This window comes from Enhydra lutris, unplaced genomic scaffold, assembly GCF_002288905.1.
Source record: "Enhydra lutris kenyoni isolate GAN:26980312 unplaced genomic scaffold, ASM228890v2 scaffoldscaffold50, whole genome shotgun sequence".
NCBI classification, from domain to species: Eukaryota; Metazoa; Chordata; class Mammalia; order Carnivora; family Mustelidae; genus Enhydra; species Enhydra lutris.
Window position 1 is genome coordinate 6,378,680 of NW_019154134.1, and position 26,095 is coordinate 6,404,774.

General features: G+C 36.2%; 1 protein-coding gene across 3 annotated transcripts in view; it reads right to left on the bottom strand.

Annotated features, from left to right (window-relative positions):
* The window catches only part of LOC111156941 (DExH-box helicase 29), a 52,335-nt gene that overhangs the window by 23,794 nt on the left and 2,446 nt on the right, over positions 1-26,095 (bottom strand). The window contains exons 2-12 of one of the 3 annotated variants that reach the window (XM_022518103.1): positions 19,548-19,621; positions 18,029-18,142; positions 16,997-17,126; positions 16,121-16,263; positions 14,142-14,270; positions 10,889-11,015; positions 9,786-9,944; positions 8,623-8,788; positions 8,235-8,358; positions 6,476-6,931; positions 4,275-4,418 (exon numbers count right to left, since the gene is read on the bottom strand). In XM_022518103.1, the coding sequence (XP_022373811.1) occupies positions 4,275-4,418; positions 6,476-6,931; positions 8,235-8,358; positions 8,623-8,788; positions 9,786-9,944; positions 10,889-11,015; positions 14,142-14,270; positions 16,121-16,263; positions 16,997-17,126; positions 18,029-18,142; positions 19,548-19,621 (1,766 nt within the window). Of the gene's footprint in view, positions 1-4,274; positions 4,419-6,322; positions 6,932-8,234; positions 8,359-8,622; positions 8,789-9,785; positions 9,945-10,888; positions 11,016-14,141; positions 14,271-16,120; positions 16,264-16,996; positions 17,127-18,028; positions 18,143-19,547; positions 19,622-26,095 lie in introns of all 3 variants that reach the window. The other 2 variants (XM_022518104.1, XM_022518102.1) reach the window with 2 other exon arrangements.

A 26,095-nucleotide genomic window follows, 5' to 3' on the forward strand; every position in this document is an offset into this window, starting at 1 on the left:
AGGACATTAGAAGAAGGAAAGGAAAAGTGAACCGGAGTAAACTAGAGGGGGAGATGAAGCATGAGAGACTGTGGACTCCAAGAAACAAACTGAGGGTTTTGGATGGGAGGGGGTTGGGGGTTGGGTGAGCCTGGTGGTGGGTATTAAGGAGGGCACATATTACATGGAACACAGGGTGTGGTATATAAACAATGAATCTTGGTACACTGAAAAAATAAAATAAATAAATCTTAAAAAAAAAAAAAAAAGATAACCAGCTATAATATGGAGAATGTAATGGAGGAGGTCAGAACAGAAAGGAAGTTTAATTATAGGTTTCTGCACATTTTTTACATGGGTTACTTGTGCAAAGTTAGATTTAGAAGAGTGACAAACGAACAAAAGGTGACAATGGAACATTAGACAAAACATGTACAAGCCTTGTCCCACACTACTTAAAGATACTGTCTATCTAAAGTATAAACAGCCAAAGAAAGATCACAAACGTGACTTTGAGGTTCTAATACCAAAAGGGAGGATGAAACTAAAGCATGTAACATTAACTCAGGATTTGAGTGGGAAGTAGTTTGCCACAGATATGTTCTCTTCCTTGAGTTAATGAAAACTAAAAAAAATGATGGGGGATTATATGTTTATCTACGGTGGCACTGCTTCCTTAAAAAGACTAAAGGATCTCCCAACCTTCCCTAGCTTAAAAACAATGATTGTTTCCATTCCTCTGCTCCCACACCCCCAGAAGACTTCAGTATTCTGAAACTTAGCATGGGCAAGCCCAGTGTGTATCTTGCAAGGAGAGGATGTGTCAGTTATAATTACTGCTGTGTTCCTTTAGTTGAGTCCTTTAAGTTCTTCCTTCATACCAGTAAAAACTATCTTTTTTTTTTTTTTTAAGATTTTATTTATTTATTTCACAGAAAGGATCACAAGTAGGCAGAGAGGCAGGCATAGAGAGAGAGAGGAGGAAGCAGGTTCTCCGCTGAGCAGAGAGCCTGATGCGGGACTCGATCCCAGGACCCTGACATCATGACCTGAGCTGAAGGCAGAGGCTTAACCCACTGAGCCACCCAGGTGCCCCAGTAAAAACTATCTTGTAATTCATTTTGGTTAGATCTTAATAGCATTTTTAGCCTTCATTGCTCTTTCAGAATGGATGTTTATGTGGATTTGTTCCCCTGTTTTCCATAGGCAAAACTTGTAAATAAAAGTAACCTTAAAATTTGGTGGTCAAGGTATAATTATATTTTAACAAACTATGAACTTTTAGTATTAACTTACTGGAATCTTATATCTGCTCACTTTCCCCCTTGAAATAAATATGGTAAAAGAAAAAGACACACTCTGGGAGAGGAAAAAGAGAAGTAGATAGTGTTGGAGAGGACCTTTTTACTTGTCACAAGGTTAATGCTTTGTTCTTTTTTTTAATGTTTTAATAAGAATATAAAACTGCTAAATAAAACAAAGTTCTTTCAGAACAAAAAAAATTATAGGTTGTTGTAGTACTTAAAGAAATAATAGCCTCTGTAAGGGCAATACTACTTAAATATGGAGAAAAATATATGAATTTGAGAAAAGTACAATCAGTAGGTCTAGTGACTGGATTTAGGGTATGAGGGAGAAAGAAGGAATAATCCTAGTTATTTTTACTTTTGTGTTTTGACCAGGATATTTATGTCCGAAACTCAAGAGAGATTTTCTGCAGGATGAAGCAAATCTGAGGAAGCTCATCAAATAGATAAATTTATACAGATAATGATTTAAAAAAAAAAAAGAATAGATCATAAAATAGAGCTAAAAAAATGTGTCCTTTATTAAGCACATTCAAGAGAGCTAGTAGGCAAAAAATTTGCTTGTAAACATACCAACAGTCAGCAGGAAAACCTACTTATAACTCACACAGTGACCACAAACGAGAACAAATCACACAAGAAGTATTATCCTGTGCACTGTCAAAAAGAAAGGTCCTGCAAAATATAATGAACTCTGTCCCAATATCTTTTACATTCTTATATTTAACATGATGATGAATTTCATTGGGATTTTTCTTACTTTTACCATATTGCTCAAGATGCTGAGAGTATCACATTTAAGCATAATTCAGTAAAGCAGACTGCTAATATTAAACCATGAAAGAACAACTTCCTCAAGCTGGTCTGGCTTTTAAATTAGGGTTCACCCTGAGGCAAGATAATGTATAATGGGGAAAAGATAATCTTTTCAATAACGATGTTGGGAAAACTGGAACACTTTCTATACCATACACAAACTCAAAATGGATTAAAATTCTAAATGTGAGGCCATAAAACTCCTAAAAAGCAAAAATAAACTATTTTGACTACATTAAAATAAAAGGCTTTTGCACAGTGAAGGAAACTATCAACAAAACAAACGGGCAATCTAATGAATGGGAGAAGATAGCTGCAAATCTTATATCCGATAAGGGGTATCTAAAATATGAAAAAATGTACACTACTCCACAACAAAAAAAACCACAATTTAAAAATGTGCAAGGGATGTAAATAGACATTTTTTCAAGTAAGATATACAGATGACCAAGAGACACATGAAAAGCTGCTCAACATCTCTCATCAAGAGGGAAATGCAAATCAAAACCACAATGAGGTATCACCTCATACCTGTCAGAATGGCTAGAATTAAAAAGAAGTGTTGCTAAGGATATGGAGAAAAGGGAACATTTGTCCACTGTTGTTGGGAATGTAAACTGGTACAACTACTGTGGAAACAGTATAAAGATTCCTCAAAAAATTAAAAACAAACATAAAATGATCCAGTAATTCTACTACTGGGTACTTACCCAAAGAAAACAAAAACACTAATATGAGAAGATACATGCACCCCTAGGTTTATAGCAGCATTATTTACAATAGCTGCTATTACAGCTCTTGTACAACTTGGGTTGCACACCTAGTGTACATCTAGTGATGTACAGTGTCCATCTAGAGATGAATGGATAAAGATATGGGATATATACAATGGAATATTACTCTGCCTTAAAAAAGAATGGGATCATGCCATTTACAACAACATGGATGGATGAAAAGAGCTATTATGCTAAGCAAAATAAGTCAGACATTAAGACAAATAACGTGTTTTCACTTACACATGGAATTAAAAAAACAAAAAAAATCCAATAGGAATAAAGTTAAATACATTATGGGGCATCCAAATTATATACTATAAAGCTATTAAAAATCTTGTTTTTGTAGGCTAATGTAAAAAATTATAAAATACACATACATACTAAATATATATACATATAAATATGGAAGTTAAATGTCAACATTGAGTGTTTTCCTGGGTCATCAAATTTTTTTATTTTCATTCGTGTTATCTTTCAATATTTATAAAATATTTTCTAACCAAAAAGAGGAAAATAACCCAATAATCTACATGTAGTCTATTAATTAAAAATCAATGAATGGCTGTACTTTTTTAAAGATTTTATTTATCTGACAGAGAGAGAGTGTGTGCACACAGCAGATGTAGTGGCAAGCAGAGGGAGAAGCAGGTTTCCCACTGAGTAGGGAGCCCAATGTGGGGCTCAATCCCAGGACCCTGGGATCAGGAGCTGAGCCAAAGGCAGATGCTGAGCCACCCAGATACCCTGAATGACTGAACTTTTACTACTGCCTTCTGAACTTAATTAACAAACACTCAGAAAAACTTTATATCACAGAAAATTTTTTAAATATTACTTGAATAAGAGAAATGCTATATATCTTATTTCTTCTTGACAAAATTATATACAAAGCAAATCAGTTTACATATGCTAGGCTACCACGCCATTTTAAATAATTCCCATGGGAAATTTTCCATTTTAAACATTCACTTTAATGTGTGTTTGAACTTTATTCAGGGAGGGATTTATGTATAGAGAAAATGATCAAAAGTTCTCCTCTTTTTTTTTTTTAAGAATCAAAGAAAATCCTGTAACAACTAAACATAGTTGAGAGTCATTATACTGGTTAAAGCACAGACAGCAGCAGACAGAGGTAATAATATCTACTTCACTGGAGTGAGAAAAGGATTAAATGAATTTATATACATAAAATCAGAATACCATCTAGCAAATGTCATATGGCATTAAATCGACTAACGTGAGATATATTCATTAGAGTAAATTAAATAATTACTACAAGTAAAGTGTCTGGTATTTAAATAAGCATGAAGAAAACGTTAGCTAGTATTAGAAATAGCATCTTATTAATATGAAGATGTTTCAAATTTATCTGAACTTGACTATAAAGTATACTCACCTCATCTACAATAACATGAGACACATTAGTTAGGAGACCATCTTCTTGAAGTTTCCTTAGCAAAACCCCTGTTGTACAATACAGTAACCTTGTAGATTCACTAGCTCGAGATTCCATCCGGATCTGATATCCACACAAAGAATTCTGAAGGGAGAACATAAGGTTGAAATTAGATTCTCATAAGTGATCTGGGAAACAATCACTAAAGTGTAGCAGAGGTGCTGATCCTGCTACTAGATGGAGCAGCTTAAGTAAATCTATTTGGTAAAATTTATAATTAAAATTATTTTCCCATAGTCTTCAATCATCTAAAATGGTAAAATTTGTTTTGCTAATTTTAAATAAGAAAAACTTCTGTTTTCTTGAAAGTATTGACATGGGGTGCCTGGTTGGTTCAGTCAGTTGAGCATCTGCCTTTGACTCAGGTTGTGATCCCAGGGTTCTGGGATTGAGTCCCGCATCGGGCTCCCTGCTCAGCGGGGCATCTGCTTCTCCCTCTCCCTCTCCCTTGCTTGTGTGTGTGCTTTCTTGATGTAAAATAAATAAATAAATAAAATCTTTAAAAAAGAAAGCGTTGACACAAAAGCTGTTCACTGCTTTGAGTATCATCAATATTATTCTATTCTTGTTTTTGAGGGGGAGGGGCAGAGGGAAAGGGAGAGAGGTAGAGTGCCAAGCAGACTCTGTGCTGAGCACAGAGCTGTAAGTGGGGCTGGATCTCACAACCCTGAGATCATGACCTGAGCTGAAACCAAGAGTTGGACACTTAACCAACTGAGCCACTCAGGCACCAAGATCAATCTTACTACTTCAATTATCTTAGAACAAAATGCTGAGCTGAAACCAAGAGTTGGACACTTAACCAACTGAGCCACTCAGGCACCAAGATCAATCTTACTACTTCAATTATCTTAGAACAAAATGCTGAGGTACTCAGGAACAAAAATTTAGAGCAGTTCTAAAAATTTCCTATCAAGATTCCATAAAAGCTGCCACCATTAAAAAGCAGCTGGTATTGTATCGGTGGTGCCTGATCGGAATTTTAAGTCCCTTCTATTTCCATCACATTCACTTTTTTCAGTCATTCTTTTATTTGCCATGTGTGTACATGTCTGTCATCTTCTTAATGTGAGTTCCTTATAAGACAGAAACTGTCCTTTTTTCTTACATTCTATTAGAGAAACCCAGTTTGTTACATGAAACTTCTTTAATAAAAGGGTACATGTCTTTTTTTTTTTTTTTTTAATACTTATTTATTTGAGAGAGAGAGATTGTGTGCACACAAGATTGGGGTGAGGGGCAGAGGGAGAAACAGGCTCTCTGCTGAGCAGGGAGCCCAACACGGGACTTAATGCCAAGATTCCAGGATCGTGACCCAAGCCGAAGGCAGATGCTCAACTTACTGAGCCACCCAGGTGCCTATGGGGTATGTATCTTAAAGACAGAGGCAAAAGTGTTAAGTACCATCTCCAGAAAGAACAATGTAAAGTATAATTGAGTTATTTGACTTGGAATTCATCATATTTGGTTCTAAGTAATTTTATTACTTTCTGTATTCTGCAGTCATTCTAGCTAAGGTGTGGCCAGGTTTGGGTTTGCTTGCAGGGCAGAATGCATGACAAGCGATATTTTAGAATTTTTTCCATTTTTTAAAAATAAAGGGCTTGAGAACAGTCTAGCTTTTTCTTCTATATTGTTTTTTTCCTCTGCTTATTAAAAAGAATTAATGAAAACAATTCAGGAATACATTCCATAGAGAAGATATGCAGGAACTTGAGAATTATGATATCACAGTCAAATCTGTATTTGTCTATATTCTTTGTTCTCTTTAGTATGTAACATATTTGAATATTCAATTATTAAAATGAATATATTTTTTTCCTTGATATGAGAATTTTAATGACTGGATTACTAACAACCCTTTTCAGATGAAGGAGAGTGGCACAATATGAAACCTATCAAAGAAAACATGAAAAGTGCTTGAGATGTGCTACTGAACAAACAGTAACAGTCAGGATTCACTGAGATGGAGTTGAACAACATCTTACCCTTCCTCCAGGTCCATTTTCACAGCCCAACTCATCACATACTCTTGTGGCTAAACTCACTGCTGAAATTCTTCGGGGCTGAGTGCAGACAATGTTACACTTACTCCTTCCCCACTCATTTAGAAGCAAATCTTCCAAGAGAAAATGTGGTACTTGCGTACTTTTGCCACTCCCTGTTTCACCAGCCACAACCACTACCCGATGCCTTTTAAGAGTTTCCACGATTGAATCCCTATGTTTGAACACAGGTAACTGTTGCCTTTCCTTTAGAAGTCTCTGGTATTTCGGTGTGCTTTGTAACTTTCTAAACAGGTTTCTAACAGGTTCCAAATCTTCTGCCTTTTCTGATTCCAAGGACAGTGCAGAAAAATCTTCATCAGAAACTAAATTTTCCCAAGATTCCTCAGGATCTTCAGAGTTTTCTCTCTTATTTTCAGAATGCTGTTGCTGCTGTTGCTGCTGCTGTTTTAATTTGCTCAGAAGTTTGGCAATAAACAGATCGCGGGGTTTATTGGTTTCCATTTTATTTAATTCTTCCTTTTTCTTTTCTGCATCACTCCACTCCAGCCAAACGTCTCGGTAAGTGGGAGGAAGTAACTGATGCACTGACTATAAATGAAAAAAACAAAAAAACCACCAAAAAACAAAACGAACAAACAAAACCCAACAGTGTTATTTTCACTAACCACTGGATACTAAAATTCAATAGGCTAGAATTTAGGATAGCTACTTTCCTTTTAAAATATAATTTCTCTCTTAAATTAATAAGTGCCTACTTTAAGAAACACATGCTTATGATGCAAATTTATAAATAGTGTATTACATTCAGGCTTCTAGACTTACTAGCTGTGTGACCTTGGGCAAATAACCTCTCTGTGTCTCAGTTTCTGTATTTGTAAAATGGGACCAATATCTCCTTTACAGACATACTCTGAAGTAAACTTTAAGTTACTACTATATGAAAAGTGCTCACTCCTGGAACATAGGAAACTAGTGAATACATTTATTATTATTTATTCCTGCAGTGGTGCTATGTAAGTATGTAGATGATCCATAAAGCATTTCTGAAACAAAGCTCCCTGTGAGATGCTGGTAGTTAAATTAAGATTATAGGTCAAAGTATTTAAAATTAACTACAGTGCAGGGGCACCTGGGTGACTCAGCCGGTTAAGCATCTGCCTTTGGCTCAGGTTGTGATCCCAGGGTCCTGAGACTGAGCCCCACATCAGGCTTCCTGCTCAGCTTTATCAATTAAGCTTAGCTTATGATACCTTTTTTTGCAAAATAAGGGAAATACAGGCATTAAGAACTTTTACTGCCAGAAACTGGAAAAGAACTATTGTTTGGAGTTCCATGTCATCAGGGTCTATAATTTCAAGTGGTTCTAATTTTCCATGAAGAAAAATACACATATTTAAATACAAATGTTGACAATCCAACCATCCAAGAAAAAAAGAGAGCTTCCTACAGTAGTACTATAATCTTTCCTTAACCTGAAAGCTTATAACTAATATAACCTAAAACTGAAAACTTGAATCAAGGTCTATAACTTTCCAAAGCTGAGAGAAAATATAAGAATAAAGAGAGATATTATAATACTTAATTAAACATTAAACTGTTTAAAAATTCTCCTTACTTCAACCAACCTCATACAACTATTTTAATCTGTAAAAAAACATAGCCTGAAAAACTGACAGAGCCTCTGGTCTAAGGACAGAGCTAGATTTAGGGGCTTGAGGAAGTCAAAATTATAAATAAGCAGAAATGAGGATTAATCTGAAGAAGCAGTAAGTAAAAACTGGCACCAAAGGCCATAATTAAATATGACATTCCATATGCCCATACAGTTTTATGCTGCCTATGTATGGTCCACAAACGACTTTTGAAACAGCTCAGTCTAAAAAAGTCTCACCTGCCCTTTCACTAAACGGTAAAGAGCTAAAGTTGCTCCCAGGTGCTGAGCTTGCATGCCATCTTCTGTTAAGATTGTAGGGCACACTACCAGTACATCGTCTTCAGACTTGATTACCCTTACCCTACAAGGAAGCCAAAGAATTTTTAAGATAAAATTAATGAAGTCAAATGAGTCAAAATTCCATTAACCCCAAACCTAAGTTTACATTAATTATTTAAATTAAATATTTCCATGGAAGACACTGTACCTAGATTATAACTGATCAGCATTATCAGAGTTGTGGAATGAGAGGGCTTCCTAAATGTCTACTTAACATATAAGAAACAAAGAGATTTTTCATCTTAAATTTTCCTAAAAGTTCATTCAATTAACCAGAAAAACATACCTACATTTCCAGTATCTACCTACTGGAACTTTTTCAAAGGCAGGATTTGGACTCTTAGGAAGATTCTTCCTGACCCAATCGATCAGAAATTGTTTGGGAGATTTTCCAGTCCAGCTTCGAGCTGTATAGTCAAAATTTCTTACATCATGAGGTTCCTTCTTTTTCTCTAAAATGACAGAGATTGGTGCTTAAAAATTGTCATGCAGTAATGTATAATCTCTTTGGAGTCATCAAAGTCCTCTCAATTTTGGGAAAAGACTTTTAGAAGAGACTAGGTGAAAAATGACAGAGAAAAGTTGATCTAATCATCTGTTAGATCTCAGAGCAAGTCATCAGTCTCCTTATCTCTATTATTAGAAAGTAGTTTTCTTGCTCTAACAGCATACATCACAATTTTTAATTAAATATGTATATTTAAAGCTTACCTCTCCTACTAAATCATACCCTTGAAGAGGGCAAGGACTAGGTTATTTTGTTAATAAATGTACACATAGCATGTGACATTCTAAACAGAAAGAAAATTCAGTAAATATATATGAAACAACATATAGTTAAAAAACTGAAAATTTAGTGTAGGATTTGACTATATTACAGATAAGTATTATACAAGCTCTATCAATAACTTACTTTAGCACAAGTACACAATTACACATATATGGTGGGATGGCAAGACTTGCGGCAGGCTTAAAGAGGTGCTGTTTTGAATTGAGCTTTGAGAGGAGGAAAAGGTTGGCCAAGTAGGGGCTAAGTAAAATCATGCAGCCATGAAATAATGCGTGGCTACAGTACACAGCTGGGAGAATATGAGTGGAAAGGCAGATTGTGGCAGAATGCAAAGGATCTTCAATACCATGATAAAGGGTTTGGACTTACTACTGATTAAGGGTTTTTAACAGGGAACTCCCATTTAGATGTGTTATGGAAAGATAATTCTGGTGGGAATTTGGAGAATGAACTGAAAAGAGACGAGGCTGAAGCAGGATACTTGTAATGATAAAATGCCACAAAAATTATAATTATTATTTTTCAAAGGCAGCATGTGGAAACATAGCTTTACTACCAGCTTATGAAGTCTGCTAGAATGCAAAGTAACTTAACTTCTTAATTGTATATTCATTGACATTTTACTACTTACACCTTGAAACACTTTCCCTTTATTTTACCTTTCTCTTCTTCAGTAGCAGCTATGGATTTTTCAAATAGGTTAAAGTTCAAAGGCTTTTCCTCTTCTGTGGCTACAGGAGGCTTTTTTCTTTCATTCTGTTGATGAGAAATCTTTATGGCTGGATTGAATACTGGATGGTCTTCTAAAGTTTCCATTTCTACCAAGAAAAAAAATCATGCCTTGTTGTATCTGTTTTTTATGCCTTTTTATGTTGCAAAGATAGTTTTACTTATTTTGAAAGATTTTATTTATTTGATAGAGAGACAGTGAGAGAGGGAATACAAGCAGGGGGAGTAGAAGAGGGAGAAGCAGACACCCCCTGAGCAGGAAGCCCAATGCGGGACTCAATCCCAGGACCCTGGGATAATGACCCGAGCCAAAGGCAGACACTTAACAACTGAGCCACCCAGGTGCTCGCAAAGTTGGTTTAAAAAAAAAAAACAGCATTCCATCTTTTTCCTTGTAGCCAAGTATTCAACACTTCCTATTTGCAATTTGTGCTAGAAGTCAGACAATTTATTTTCATATCATATATTAAAATGTTTTAAAAAATTTTAACAGATGTAGAAGGTCCGAAGAACATCCTCACCAGAAATGAATACTCACGGAATTCTATCACCTCTCCTTCTTGAATGAGGATGGTATTTTAAGGTATATGTCAGAGGCTGACAAACTATGGCCTGCTGGTCAAATCTAGCCTGCTGCCTATTTCTATACATCCTACAAGCTAAGAATGATTTTTATATTTTTAACTGGTTGAAGAAAAAAAGAAATATTTGATGACATGTAAAAATTACATGAAATTCCCATTTTGGGATCTGTAAAGTTTTATGAGACCATAGCCATTCACTGACATATTGTCTATAGCTGCTTCTATGCTGTGACAGCAGAGTTCAGTAGTTATGAAAGAGTCTTTATGGCCCACACAACCTACTGTATTTATTATTTGGCTAGTTACAGAAAGTCTGTCAAGCCCTCATATAAACTGGAGTTTTGTAAACAAATTAAAAAGAGGCAGTCTCCATGCAGGGAAAGCGCCCCCCCCCCCCCCCGCCCCCACCAAAAAGACATTTATACATCTAAGAATTTGGAAGTGTTTACCTCTCTGAAATTTCCTTATTTTTTCTTGAGCCTCTTTTTGGCCTTGCTTGTTCTTTTCTAGTTTAAAGGTAGCTGCTTGCTCCTTTGCATCCAGAAGTTTTGCTGCAAGGTGCAAGTATCTTTCATTCTGTTCCAAATAAGATAATGATACAGAAATTAAAAAAAGAACAAAATGAGTTAATCTATTGTCAATGTATTATATCAAAACCTATGATCTTTTGATCTTATTCTTTGATCCAGCAAATCTACTTTTAGGAATATTTCACAGAGAAATAATACAAAGATGCAGATTTGCAAGTATACATACATAATACTGCAGTACTGAACGAAGAGGAAAAACTGCAAATCAGATTTTTCTACAGAAGAAAACCTGTCAGCCATTAGAAAAAGAAAATGAGATAGCAAAAGAATGAGGGCGATCCACATGGAAAACTTCCTTGACATGTTTTTTTTTTTTTTTTAATTTTATTTATTTATTTGTCAGAGAGAGTGAGCACAGGCAGACAGAGTGGCAGGCAGAGGCAGAGGGAGAAGCAGGCTCCCCGCTGAGCAAGGAGCCCGATGTGGGACTCGATCCCAGGATGCTGGGATCATGACCCGAGCCGAAGGCAGCCGCCCAACCAACTGAGCCACCCAGGCGTCCCACTTCCTTGACATGTTAAATAAAATTTAAAAACTACAGAAGAAAAAGTAAATGCAAGTTCATTTCTATAATAAGAAAATGTCTTATTTTTATACATTTTATAAACACCTGTTTTTAAAGAATTGTATAGGTAATAATATAATAATACTCATCTGAAAGTCATCTTCCCATCATCTCTTGTAGAAGATAGTAAGGGACATTTAAAAAAAAAAAAAGGCCTCAGGAGAAAAGGAGTGTAATAAAAGTTCAGGACTTAGCTCTGCTGAGCAACCATCAGATACAGTTTAAAGTTGAACTGAAATTTCTGTTTTTTACCTTAGGTTAATAAGTGACAGGTGAAACGCATCAATGTACAGGGAACACAGAATGCTGCTATGAAACGCAACCGTCAAGATGAACAGAAAAGAGAGAAACTAAGGCAGCAGTCAGAGCTGAATTTGGGGACCATTCTGTGTAGAACACACACGATACACTGTTAACAAGTACAAGGATTAGCTATCTTCTCCTGTTCACCCCATCACACTCACTCTTTCACCATGTCTATCTCTGCTGCTGCTACTATCCCTCCACTTACAAATCTCTTGCTGTCTTTGGCTCATTAACATTTATATTTAGTAAATCAACACTTTCTCCGGATTCTTGCTTTAAATGTTTCTGTTCCTTTCCAATTCCAATTTGAAGCCTTATTAATCACACCCGAGGAAGTGCAATAGCTACCCAAATGGCTTCCCTATCCTTTACCAAATCACCTGGAATGTCACCTAAATGTTCCAAACCACCTTTACTAAACACTACTAAATCTGACCTAAAATAGCAAATTCTTCCTGTAATTTACCTGCCCCCATCCTTCTAGTGGCTCTTCACAAGAGGAAAATCAAATTCATTTTCTAGGCATCAAAATCTTCTGATTTCAGCTAAACTCACCTGTTTACTCCTGCCTGCCAGTACTCATCTACATTTTATGCTCTGTATACTCATTTATTGTCTAATATCCAAAGGCCCTTTGCACAATTCCACCTCCATACCTGTTCACACTGTTTCACCCCTCTGGACCATCTTCCTTTCCTGCCCATGTGCACTCTATGCACCCCAAGTTCCACCCCTCTTCTTTGCAGGCATAACCAAATGCTCCAGTCAGAAGACACCTCTTCTTTGATCTCAACGTAGACTTGTACTGTCCCAAATTCTTTGTTTTTATTAGTTTAATACAGGCACATAGTTAAAAAACAAACAAACAAAACCCTTACAGGATATAGAAGAGTCTAAAAAAAAAAGTCTTCCTCCCATTCTAGCATCCCAGTCCTAATCACTCATAATAGCTTCTTGTGAATCTTTCCAGATCATTTCTATGCATACATAAGAATGCAAATATATATTTTCTCTTTTACACAAACAGGTTCATCATACTACATGTTACTCTGCAACTTTCCTTTTTTCTTTCTAAACCAATCTTATTAAGGTATGAGTTACATAGAGTAAAATACACCCATTTAGGTGTACAGGTGAATTGAGCTTGATAAATGTATACATCCATGTAATCACTATCATAATGAAGATATAAAATATTCCCATCATCTCCAGAAGTTTCCTCATGCTGCCTTACCATCAATCTCCTTCCTCTGCCCTTGGCCTCAAGCAACCACTGATCTGCCTTTTGTCTCTACAGACTGATTTTGCACGGATGATTCTTCTAGATTTTAATATAGTAATTACACATATAATCATTTGTGTCTGGCTTCTTTCATACAAGTATGTCTTGGAGAGTTGCTTGCAGTGTTGGGGTATTATGAATATAAAGCTGCTATGAACATTTGCATACAGGTCTTTTTTGTGGGCATGTTTTCTTTTTTCTTGAATAAATACCTAGGAATGAAACTGTTAGGTCATTTGGTTAAGTGTATGTTTAACTTCCTAAGAAAGTGCCAGTTTTCCAAAGTGAATGTACCATTTTACACTCCCACAGTTAATGACTGAGTGTGCCCAATCCTCCATGCCTCCCAACACTTGGTATTACTCATCTCTTTAATTGTAGCCATTGTGATGAATATAAAATAGTTATCTCATTGCAGTTTCTTTTCATTTCTCTAATGACTAGTGATCCTGAAATTATTTTTACATGTTTATTGACCATTAATGTATCTATTTTTGAAAAGTGTGTTTCCTTTTAAAACTTCTTTATCAATTCTAGACAGAAGTACTGTCAGACATGTGTATTGTAATATTTTCTTCTTACAACTTGTTTTCCTTTAACCTTACATTTTTAGTTTATCTTATATCTAGGTTTTCTCTAACCACACTATAGACTGCCTCTGTAAAGAAATGTGCCTTTATTTTATTATCCAAGGAATTTAGCATACTCCCTACAAATGATAATCATTTAAAATATCTGATGATTAGCTCTTTAAACATGGGAGGAATATAAGTAATAGCTACTGAGCAATTATTTTGTGCCATTTCTATTTTGTTATTTAAGTCTTGTTTAATCTTTATATCAACTACTAGAGGTAGGTATTTCTTTAATTTACAAGGTGAAAACTAAGTCACAGAGAAGTTAAATTATGTTGCCCTCTGAATGGCCAGGTAGAAGCCTAATACACATTTCTAACTCACAGGGTCAAATTTTTCCTCCTCTTTTAAACTTTTAGACTTCTCACTCTTTTCTTCTTCATCTTCCTGTTCAGCATACCGCAAGATCCATTCTTTCATATTTACTTCCAAATTTTTTTCTTCCTTTTTTGGCTAGAAAAGAAAAACAAATATCTGAAAAACCAAAGTTAGAAAAAGGTGTCAAACGATCATCACGTGTCCTCGTTTTTACTATTTTCTTTACACTCAGAAACACAGACATATAAGCCCCCAAAATCATATTATATACTGTTCTGTGAAGGACAAATGAATTCAACATTACTTTAAGAAGTTCAAACTTGCAGAATCAAAAAAAAATATGTTTTTATAAAGAGGCAAAAAAAATAAAAGGAGAACTGTTAAAAACTAGTGTTATTCCTTAAAAACAGTGGTTTTCTGGGGATAATGCTCCCAGATTTTTGTTTCTGTTTTATTTTTAGGCTTTACTGAGATATAGCCAATATATTTAAAAATTGCACAAATTTAATGTGCATATTAATATAACAGTATTAATGTAATGTAAATTCAATATTTTGATGAGTTTGCATATATGCATACACTCATGATCACTACATCAATGTACTAAACTATCCATCATCTCTAAAAACTTGCTTGTGTTCTTTTGTTCATGTGTGCTGGTGGGAATGGAGAGTGGTAGCTGCAGTAAGAACACTTAACATGCCACCTATGCTCTGAATATATTTTATTTATTTATTTTTAAATATTTTATTTATTTATTTGACAGAGATCACAAGTAGGCAGAGAGGCAGGCAGAGAGAGAGAGAGAGGAGGAAGCAGGCTCCCCACTAAGCAGAGAGCCCGATGCGGGGCTCAATCCCAGGACCCTGGGATCATGACCCGAGCTGAAGGTAGAGGCCTTAACCCACTGAGCCACCCAGGCGCCCCTCTGAACATATTTTAAAGTGCACAGTACTGCATTAACTATAGGCACTATGTTACAAAGACCTCTAATATATTCATCTTGTGTAACTGAAACCTTTAACAAGCAACATTTTCCCACATTCCCCTCTCCTCCCTTCAGCCTCTGGTAAGCACCATTCTATTCTCTACTATGAGTTTGATTATTTGGGATACCTCACATAAGTGAAATCATGCAATCTTTATCTTTATGTGCCTGGCTTATTTCACTTGGCATAATGTTCTCCAGTTTCATCCATGTTTATAGAGGTTTTGCAATATGCAGGGTATTTTTTTTTTTTTTAAGATTTTACTTATTTGAGAGAGAGTGCACAAGCAGGAAGAGGGACACAGGGAGAAACAGCCTCCCCCCTGAGCAGGGAGCCTGACACAGGGTCGAGCCTGGGCCCCTGGGATCATGACCTGAGTCAAAGGCAGATGCTTAAGTGAATGAGCCACCCAGGTGCCCCATGATATGTTGGGTATTTAAGTGTAATGCCCTAATGAAGTACCTTCTAGTATTCATTCATTACTTTCTGTAATCCCCTTCCACATGTATTTTGTAAAGGCCACATGACTTCTTTCAACCAAGGAAACATTAGCAGCAGTGATACAAGCTGGGGTTTATCACCTTGAAATACTTGCTCTTGGAAGCCAGATGCCATGCAGATCAAACCACTCTGCAACCACACATAAGGAAACCCAAGCTAGCCGCATGGGAAGAGGAATGCCTGGCTAGCCCCCAAGAAACCATTTTGAATATTCAAGCCTAAGGAGATACCTTGTGGAACAGAAGGACTAACCAGCTGAGCCCAGTACAGACTCTAGAATCTAAAGAAATTAATTGTTCTTTTAAGCCACTACTTTTTTGGGTGGTTTGTTATGCAGCAACATATTACTGAAACAGTGATAGAAAAGCCTGGCAAAGCAATTAGTTATTTTTGAGAAGCAAAAATGTTATTGTAACCAGTATTTCTACTGGTGAACTGTTACATGTGTTTCATTCTGATTTTATACAACTTTAAATGTTTAATTTCTTAAATTACCTTAATCTTATTATCTTCTGGTTTTTTGGTTTTAGGCTGCAGTGGAGGTGAAACAGAGCCTGGTATTTGAGGAGACTGGAATTTTGGCCTACTTTTAGGTTGCTGTTCTTCAAATTCTTGACTGAATCCTTCAGGAAGTGCATCTTAAAAATGGGAATTAAAAAACCATTCATATGATACATAAACCCCTGCATATCATACATAAAACACAGACATACACATTCATTAAACATAAACTCTGCCTCGACAAAGAGCACCTAATTTTCTTCCACCCCTCATCTAGATTCTAAGACTAGAAATCCTATGATGAATCTGGCTTTATTCTCAAAGTAGGAGTGGAAACACTAATGAGGTAGCTAGCCCACCTCTATTTGGCCATTTATTTTGCCCTCAATGTGTTAGACTTCTAAATTTTCAAAAAAAGATCTGAACCCTTCCCAGTTCCTTGGTTGCCTGTCACAGTATAAAGCAAGATCCTTAGTCATACAAGCAAACTGCACTCTAGGTTCTTGCAAAGATTACAACCTTAACCTTCTGGTTAAACAAATTTATCTAAAGTCAGATGGCCCAAATTTCTGAACCAAAACCAGGAAACACAGTCTGATAGGTTACAGGCAGGCAAACTTTGAGAATTTGTTGTATTAAGTGCATTGTAAAATGACTATTGACAACTAAAAGTAATGCACAAAATTTCTTCTGGCATGGACTACAATCTTTGAAAAGATACTGTAAAGAGCGAAGAAGAGTAAAGAACATTTGCAAAATAAGTAATTAGAAGAGAGAAAAAATTCAGAGATTGATACAAATGTCACAATTGCCAAAATAATTTCAAAAGGGTTTTAGAAACTTAAAGAATTTTATGACAATACTACTTACCATCTGAAAGATTTAAACAGAGCCAATCCAAGGCAGAATGGAGATCACCTCCCTGTAAAAGTGTGTTAGTCATGGCATCTTCAATGTCCTTAGTCTTAAATGAAAATGCCTGTAAAGCCATGTATAAATCCTATGAAAGGGAAATGAAGAAAGACATTCTAATTTCTCTCCTTTTATTAGAAATTTTATTCTTCTACTCATTTTAAACCAGAAACTGATACAAATTTTAATTTCAAAAATATCTTTTTTTCCCCTTCTAGTTAGGAAAGTTAAATATGTTCACCAAATTGAAAATTGAAAACTATGGGTAAATTTAAAAAGGAACTGAAGACACTGCTCATATCCTCGCTATTCAAAGATACTGTTTGCAATGTAGTATGCTTCCTTCCAGTCATTTTTTATGATTTTGTTAAAATAAAATTCACTTAATGTAACATAAGCATCTTCCCAAGTTATTAGAAACTCTTCATCACTTTTAATAGTTACATAATATACCATTGGGAAGACATATCATAATCTAATTACACAGTTTCCTACTGGGGACCACTTAGGATGTTTTCTTTTTCTTATTGTAAGTAGTGCTTCAATGAACACATTCATACATAAAGTAAAGCTACCTAAGGTACTTTCTAAAGCATGATCTTTACAGCTGGGCAGAACTGGGTTCCAATCCAGACTTGGCTTACTCTGCTAATTACCAACAACCTCCAGCTATAGCATCTGTGATCTTTCCAAGCCCTAATTTCTTTATTTGAAGAATGAGGCAAAGTACCTTCTGGTATTACGTCAGAGAGAAAGAAGCAAAGTGCCCACTACAGAGTCTAATATAATCTGGGGAATGTAATTTAGTTTTCACACCACCATTTAATGTGTGCTCTTGTATCTGGCCCAATTCCTTACCTATCCTTGCTGATGGAAATGAAATCTCAATGGAAGATGAAGAGGTCATTTTATCTTAACCATCTCACATGTGGACCGGTCTTAAAAATGCTCCATTAAAAATAAGGAACTTAAAAACAGTTTGCAAAATACCTGTAATTTTTTGGCAGTAAGTCTTCCAGAAATCACTCCCTTGTCATTATTTTGCTTTTTATGTTCATTTATCACTCCAATAATTCGTTGCTCTAGTTTGTGATTAATTACCACCTGTTGAAGCCAAAAAGGTCACATCAATTAGAATCTAAATTATTAAATACTATTTAATAATTAGAAAAAAACACACAGTGTTCTATATCCTTGCCAACTTATCCAAGAATTTCAGTGAAAATCAGATAAAACAATTACTGTATTTTAGACTACCATTCATTGGACCACTTCTGTACTATATATTTAAGGAAAAATGTGACAGGGGTGTCCAGGTGGCTCAGTTGGTTAAGTGTCATGGAGTTAAGCATCAGCTCAAGTCAAGATCCCAGGGTTCTGGGATCAAGCCCTGTTGGGGTTCCTGCTCAGCAGGGAGCGTGATTCCCCCTCTCCCCCGTGCCCCGCTATCTCTCTCTCTCTTTTTCTTCTTTTTCAAGATAAATAAAATCTTGAAAAAGAAGAAAAAGAAAAAATGTGACATGGGAAAAGCAACGTGTGGCAAGAAAAAATCCTTTTAAAAACCCTCTTGAACCTGCATGTCTCAAGACATTGTCCTTGGATTGCTATTGTAAAGACTCCTAAACTTGATCCTAAACAAGCTGAATCAGAATCCTTGAAGATGGAGCCCAGAAATCTGCTTAAGGTAAGCCACCCCAAGCATACCGCTTGAAAGAATGGATGCTACACTAAAAAGACCTATAAGGTAAAAGTGAAATCTATATTAATAGTAATAATTAGGCTATGCAAATTCTTTTGGCTTCCAGAGTTTGATTCCTGATTTTCTGTTCCATATGTTCTTTCCGTATTTTAGACCTAAGAATACATAAACATCTACCTACAAAGATACCATCTCTTGACCACATCTTTACTGAATGGCTATGATGAACTAAGCTCAAAAATATACTTCAGGAGGTCAGTCTAGCAGAGGAAAACAAAACAAAACAAAAAAACAAAAAACCCCCGCAAAGATAAAATGTACACCAGCAGAGTAATTACTTAGAAAGGTGTATGAAAAAAATATGGAACCATACGGAAAATTGCTGAGTGATGAAGGACATCCTGGAGGTTCTAGAGGTGACAAATGGAGAAGGGGAAGTAGGTCTTTTTGAGCAGAAAGACCATTGACAAAAAGCCTGCAGTCATAAAATCATACGGGATTGGATGGAATAATGAGATCTGAACTAAAATTTTATGTGGAAAAGAATAACGGAGAGGAGGCTGGAAATGTCCACCAAATTAAGTCTGAAAGCATGCATAAGCTATCCTTAGAAATTTGGATCTTATCTAGATCTTCCTTAATTATGGGCTTTCAACATATGTGTTATGATTTACTTCTGTTTAGTACAGATCAGCAATTAACTATTACAAAAAATTTAAATACCCCATAACTTTTATATTTAAGAATATATCTTTTTTTTCTTTTTCAAAGAGAACATTTCTTGAAATGACTCAAAATCTCAGTACTCACTTTCAAAATAGATTTATCCAGATTAGCAGGGCCACCAGAATCATTTGCAGAATTAAAACTATAAATTTTCGGACCTGTATATAACAGACAAAAAGTAGTCAAGGCAATTTAGTCATTAACAGCTATTACATTACTTTAATTTTCCTCTAAAAAATTGCTAAACATTAAATATTTTAGTTTTTTCTCCACTTCACCAAGTAAACTATAAGTAGCAATATGGCCTCTAAATTTTCAAAAACATTTTACCAATTAGATTTCTCTAGGTCAACCAGTTACTTACAAGAGCAAAGGCCTGTACATTTTTTAAAATTAAATATATCTTCATCTTCATAGTTTCACAATCAGATGCTTTTCTGCCTGGCACTTAGCTGAAGACCTCTCTGAGGATACTAGATTCCTGGTAGAGACGGTAGTTAATTTTAAAGAGAAACACTGCCCTAAGGTAAAAATGAGGTGGCAGTTCCTATCACTTTCTATTAATAGAGTCCAAGGTTGCTGTATTAGTTTCCTAGAACAAATTACCACAAACTTGGTTGGCCAAATACAACAGAAATATTCTCTCACTATTCTGGAGGCCAGAAGTCCAAAACCAAGTTGTCAACAGGCCCATGCTTTCTGCAAGCTCTAAACAAGAATCCTTTCTTGCCGCTTCTGGTGATCCCAGGAGTTGCCTGCCTTTTCTGCCTCTTTTTTAACACATGGGGCTTCACATGGTCTTATTCCCTGTGTGCCTGTGTCCAAATATCCCTCTCCTTTCTCTGGACACTATTCATTGGATGACTTCATCTCAAGATCCTTGACTAATTATATCTGTAAAGACCTTATTCCCAAATAAGGTCACATTCTGAGGGTCCAGGTGCAAATGAACTTAGGCGAGGGGAGAGAAACAGGGGAAACGGGACACTACTCAACCCACTACAGATGCCAACTCTGTTCCAGCCAACAGAAATGCTATGCGTATCATCAGTTCTCTAACAATGACCAACCAAGAAGGAATAAATAGTATTAAAAGGTACTTTCAAACCTTTGAAAGTCTCATGACCTCCATATGCTCTTAAAAATCAGTGACGATCCTAAATGCTCTCTGTTCATGTGAATTATGACACTGATATATATCAAACAGTAAAAGGGAAAAATTTTTAAATATTCATTAATTCATTAAAAATAACAAACCCATGACCAGTTAATATAAACACTATTTATCAAAAATAACTTCATTTTCCAAATTAAAAAAATTGTTCTTCATTTTTGCAAATCTCTTACTGTCTGGATTTTGCTTTCAATTTTCTGTAGTACTATCAGGTAGCCATTGAAAAATACCACTGCATACTTGTGAGAAAATAACTACAAAAATGACAACATTTTAGACTATGGAGCTAATTCTGATCTCACAGAGTCCCAGCCAGAACAGTCTCAAGAATTCCACAGGATTACCTGAAACACACCTGGTGAACCACTGCTACGTATGAATAAGCCTAGAATCATATAATACCTACTTACTCTACTCTTATAGATCTCAAAATAAGGTTTTGTTTTGTTTCTTTTTACTTTAAGAGAAATCTAAATATTAAATTTAAAAGTTGCTTATTATGATTTTAAAGGTCAAGAACTTTGATCTTTGTTGACTTACATGAGGGTATTTATTTTAAGATGCTAGTTAATATAATCAGGCAATTTTATTTTATTTTTTTTAAAAGATTTTATTTATTTATTTGATAGAGAGAGATCACAAGTAGATGGAGAGGCAGGCAGAGAGAGAGAGAGAGAGAGAGAGAGAGAGAGAGGGAAGCAGGCTCCCTGCTGAGCAGAGAGCCTGATGCGGGACTCGATCCCAGGAACCTGAGATCATGACCTGAGCCGAAGGCAGTGGCTTAACCCACTGAGCCACCCAGGTGCCCTAATCAGGCAATTTTAAACAAAAGTTGTGACTGTAACTATTTACATTTGGGCAGTCTGAACTAGAGACATTAGTGGTTCCCTGAACTACTTCTATGCTAGAGTTATACAAAGTACCCAAGCTACCTAGAGTATATGAAAAGACAGTGACAATTCTGACACAGTATGGTTAATTTCTTTATATTCTAGTCTTAGACTTTAATCTTATAACTTTCCTCATCAACTCATGCCAATAGTCATAAATGAGAGGACCTATCAGTAGTCCTTATCCATTTCCGTGAGGTCTCATCAGTGCAGTAAACTTGTTCACAAATTTAGCATACTAATTAGGGTTTACAAGTCCCAGAATTATTGTGGGGACCCAATTACAACCCTTTTGGAAAAGGTACAGATGGATGAGCAGTTTATTACCATAACTATATTGAGAAGCAGTTCAAGGTTGATGTGTCACTGATAGAGGTGAAACTGTAAATTCCTTTAATAATTTTTGTTGTTGTTAGTAAAGACTGAAGTAAGCAGTAAGCTCTGAAGATTGCAGTAAGCTCTCATTTGCCTCCTGCAACCATTCCACCTAAGATATCCAATAGTATCACCTCCCTGAAGTCAGTTTACACTGGAATTTCTAGAGGGCAAATAAAAGAAGAGCTGAGTCCCTACAAAATCAGGAATGTACACAAATACTGATGCACAGTCACTGGGTGTCAAGAAGTATCCCTAAACGTGGGTATATTTTTATTTTAATCAATATGCTGAGGAAATGAAGCAACAATGAGATCTTGCCTCAGTGGTATCACCAATTAAATCAAGTAAACAGGTAAGGCTCTTTCTATTTTAAGTTCTTCTTAAAACATGTTCAGTCAGCAAAATTTGAAGATTTTATGAGGCATTACCTATTATGAGTATCTACTATTGTCCCTGGAGGCATGCAGAGGCTACTAAAAAGACTGGACTTACTCAATTCCCTGATACTGCTCTAATTTTCTATTTGGTGATTCTTTGGTCTCCTTTCTGTCAGCTGTCAACTTTCCAGAATGTCGGTCTAACAGCTCCCTGCCAGCAGATTCAAATGTGTTACTTAAGAAAAATTTAAGGCACCAGAAGAAAACAGATACCCAAATGTATAAATTAGTAACCCTATTTTCAAATACAACTAAGGTGCACAGGATTTACGAGCTACTTTTCTTGGCTCCTTAAAGATCTTTTCCATAAACTGTGGCTTTCCTTTTCACACAGAGGGAGTTACTGGAAATCTGATGGAAAGTAAGGATGTTAGTGTACAGTATCTCTAAGGCAAAAGTAGTATGGATTTTGAATTTTAAATTATATTTCACAGAACGCAACACATTATTGTCAAAAATATTGAAGTTGAAGCACAGAAAAAGTGATTTCCTCAAGATGATTCAGCTAATTAAAAAAAAAAAAAGCATCAGCCAAAAATCAGTTTCTTATGGCCCAAGACTCTTTCTTTCATAACATATTCCTTTTAAAATGTATTCCATTTTACATCACAAAGTGATTATAATGACCCACTATCACTAATACATTCACTTTGAGCTGCTAGTGCTGGTGACAGGGGCACTGAGGCACTCTGGTTTCTTTCTGCCCAAAAGTATACACCTGCAAGGGGATCTGAACCACCCAAGGGATCCAAACAGCAATAAATAATTGCTTTCATGGGGTAATTAGGCAACTGAATAGCCAGATAAGCCCTGAAAGGGAAGTACAGGGTATCTAGAGAACAAATGAGGATGAACGGACACAACCTGAGTAGTCAGGGTCTATGACGAAGTCTAAACTGCCAGAACTACCTCACCGAGCCTTTAAAAATGTAAACTAGATAAAGTCTCTCCTACATTTGATATCAACACTACCCCCTCTCATTTTACCCACTTTCTTGTTCTAACATGTCAAACTTACTCCCACCTTAGGGCCTTTGCCCTTATTCCCTTAGTCTCAAAACATTCTGTCTCCAGATTTTTTTTTTTTTTTTTTTTAGATTTTATTTATTTATTTGAGAGAGAGAGAGAGAGAGAGAGAGAGTGTGTCAGCAAGAGAGGGAATACAAGCAGGGGGAGTGGGAGTGGGAGAAGCAGGCTTTCCACTGAGCAGGGAGTCCCACGAGGGGCTGATCCAGGACCCTGGGATCATGACCTGAGCCGAAGGCCGACAATTAACCGCCTGAGCACAAAGGCACCCCGTCTCCAGATTTTCTAAGAGCTGGATGCTTCAAACCATCTCAGCATAGAAGGTTCCTCAGGGAAGTATTCCCTGTTCTTCTTCTTCTTCTTTTTTTTTTTTTAAGACTTTATTTGACAGAAAAAGAGTGTGCGCATGAGTGGGGTGAGGGACAGAAGGAGAAGCAGACAACCCACCAAGCAAGGAGCCCAATGAGGGGCTAGATTCCAAAACCCCGGATCATGACCTGAGCCAAAGGCAGACACTTAACTGACTGAACCACCCGGGCACCCCAAGCCTTCTGTGTTTTAAGCAAAAACAGACTCTACCACCCAATTTATTTTTCACCAAGTCACAGTTTTCTGCCCTTTCTCATACTTTTTCTGTTTTATTTGGATAACCCTGAAAAATAATTATCACAGTTTTTATGAGTTTACTCATGACATTACTCCCCCAGTGTTCTTTGCCTCTTAGGATTTCAACTCTCAGCTAGGTTTAAGGATTTTCACGCATACAAGCCTTACAAGTCGTTAGTGCTCACTCCCGCACAGTTCATTGAGTATTCCCAGTGCCTAAAATCTTGCCTGGCACATAGCAACAATTTAAAAATTTGATGAACAAATGAAATGAAAAAACGGGAGTGGGAGAATACTGAGAATTGTGCCAATTCATGGCAGCAGTGATTCCCTACCTCTAGATGAGAGGACAATTTTGAGAAAGTAATGCTATATACAACACCTCAAACTTTTGAAAAGATAAGAGATGAAATGGACTAGACCAGTTACATTAGCAACTACAAGTTCAGAGATCATGTTTTTTCTCCAAAGGAGGCCTAACATATGTTATATAAAAATACCCAAACAGAAAAAAAGAAAAACCATGTGGCAATCTGCACAGCAGATTTATTTTATATATACTGGTATACATATTCAGTTATAAAATATTTTCTACAAATTTAATAGATAGCCTCTCATTTTCTCTTTCTTGACTTCTTAGCCTTAATTCCTCTGAATTTCTCCTTGTCTTTTTTTTTTTTTCTTTTTTTTTTGCAGCCAGTTTGAGAATTTAACAGCTATTTGAGTTAGGACCATTTTCTTTTTTTTTTTTTTTTTAAGATTTTATTTATTTATTTATTTGTTACAGAGAGAGAGAGGGAGAACACAAGCAGGCAGAGCAGCCGGCAGAGGCAGAGAGAGAAGCAGGCTCCCTGCTGAGCAAGGAGCCAGATGTGGTACTCCATCCCAGGACCCTGGGATCATGACCTGAGCCGAAGGCAGCAGCTTAACCAACTGAGCCACCCCGGCGTCCCAGGACCATTTTCTTAATCCTCTCTGAAACTTAGTCAGTAGGGCTACTATAAAAAAGCACTACGGTTGGGTTAGAATAACAGAAATGTATCCTCTCACATTCCGGAGGCCAGAAATCTGAAATTGAGGTGTCGACAAGCAGAGCCAAACTCCCTCTGAAGGGTCAAAGGAAGAGTTTGCCTCATGCTTCTCTCCTTGCTTCTGGTAGCCTTTGGCATCCCTTAGCTTTCAGATGGTCATCTGCTCCTTGTGCCTCTTTAGTCATCATCCTTCAGTACATGTTTGTGTGTCCAAATTTCCCCATTTTATAAGGACACCAGTCATATTGGATGGACTAGGACCCATCCTAATGACTTCATTTAACCTCGATTAAAAGGTCCCATTCTCATTCTGAGGTACTGGGGATTAGGACTTCAAATATCTTCTGGCGAAGTCACAATTTAACCCATACACTTAGTGTATGTATTTGGAAAATATGCATAATAATACCTCTTTCATTGTATTGTTAAGAGAATGAGGTGCGATCATTAAAATGCTTATTGCAAACTACACTATTTTAATATTATTTCTCAGAATCTTTTATTGTGATATTTTGTTTTTTTATTATTTAATTTGTCCACCCTTATTTTCCTTTTCCTTATTTCTCCTTGTCTCTTATCCAAGAAAAATTTTTAATGACTATATGAAGCACTGGAACAGACACTGAAGTATATTAATACATATCCATGAAACAATTTCTACCTCCTAAAATTTTGTGGGGTATTTCCTCACATACAACAGGCAAGACCTAGACATCAAAAAGAATGATTCAAATAACAATGACAAATGAGCTGTGGATACAGAAGAATTTAAAAAGTAGTTGACATCTGGGATGGGTGTTACAGGATTTTGGAAGACAGTGTTTGGGATAGGTGGCATTTCATTAAGAGAAAATGGCAAGAATACAGGAGGAGAAAGTCACTAACTGCATTTGAACAATGAAAATACCCCAGATTTGCTATAGGTGAATATAGGAATTAGTACAAAGGCTGGAAAAAGGGTCATAGGTGCTAGGTGAATGGTATGGACTTTATCACAAAGTCAGTGAAGATGCTGTGGAAGAAACTGAGAAGTTCTATGAACAAAGCAGCATTTCTCCAAGATAAATCTGATGCTTGAATGCAGGACAAA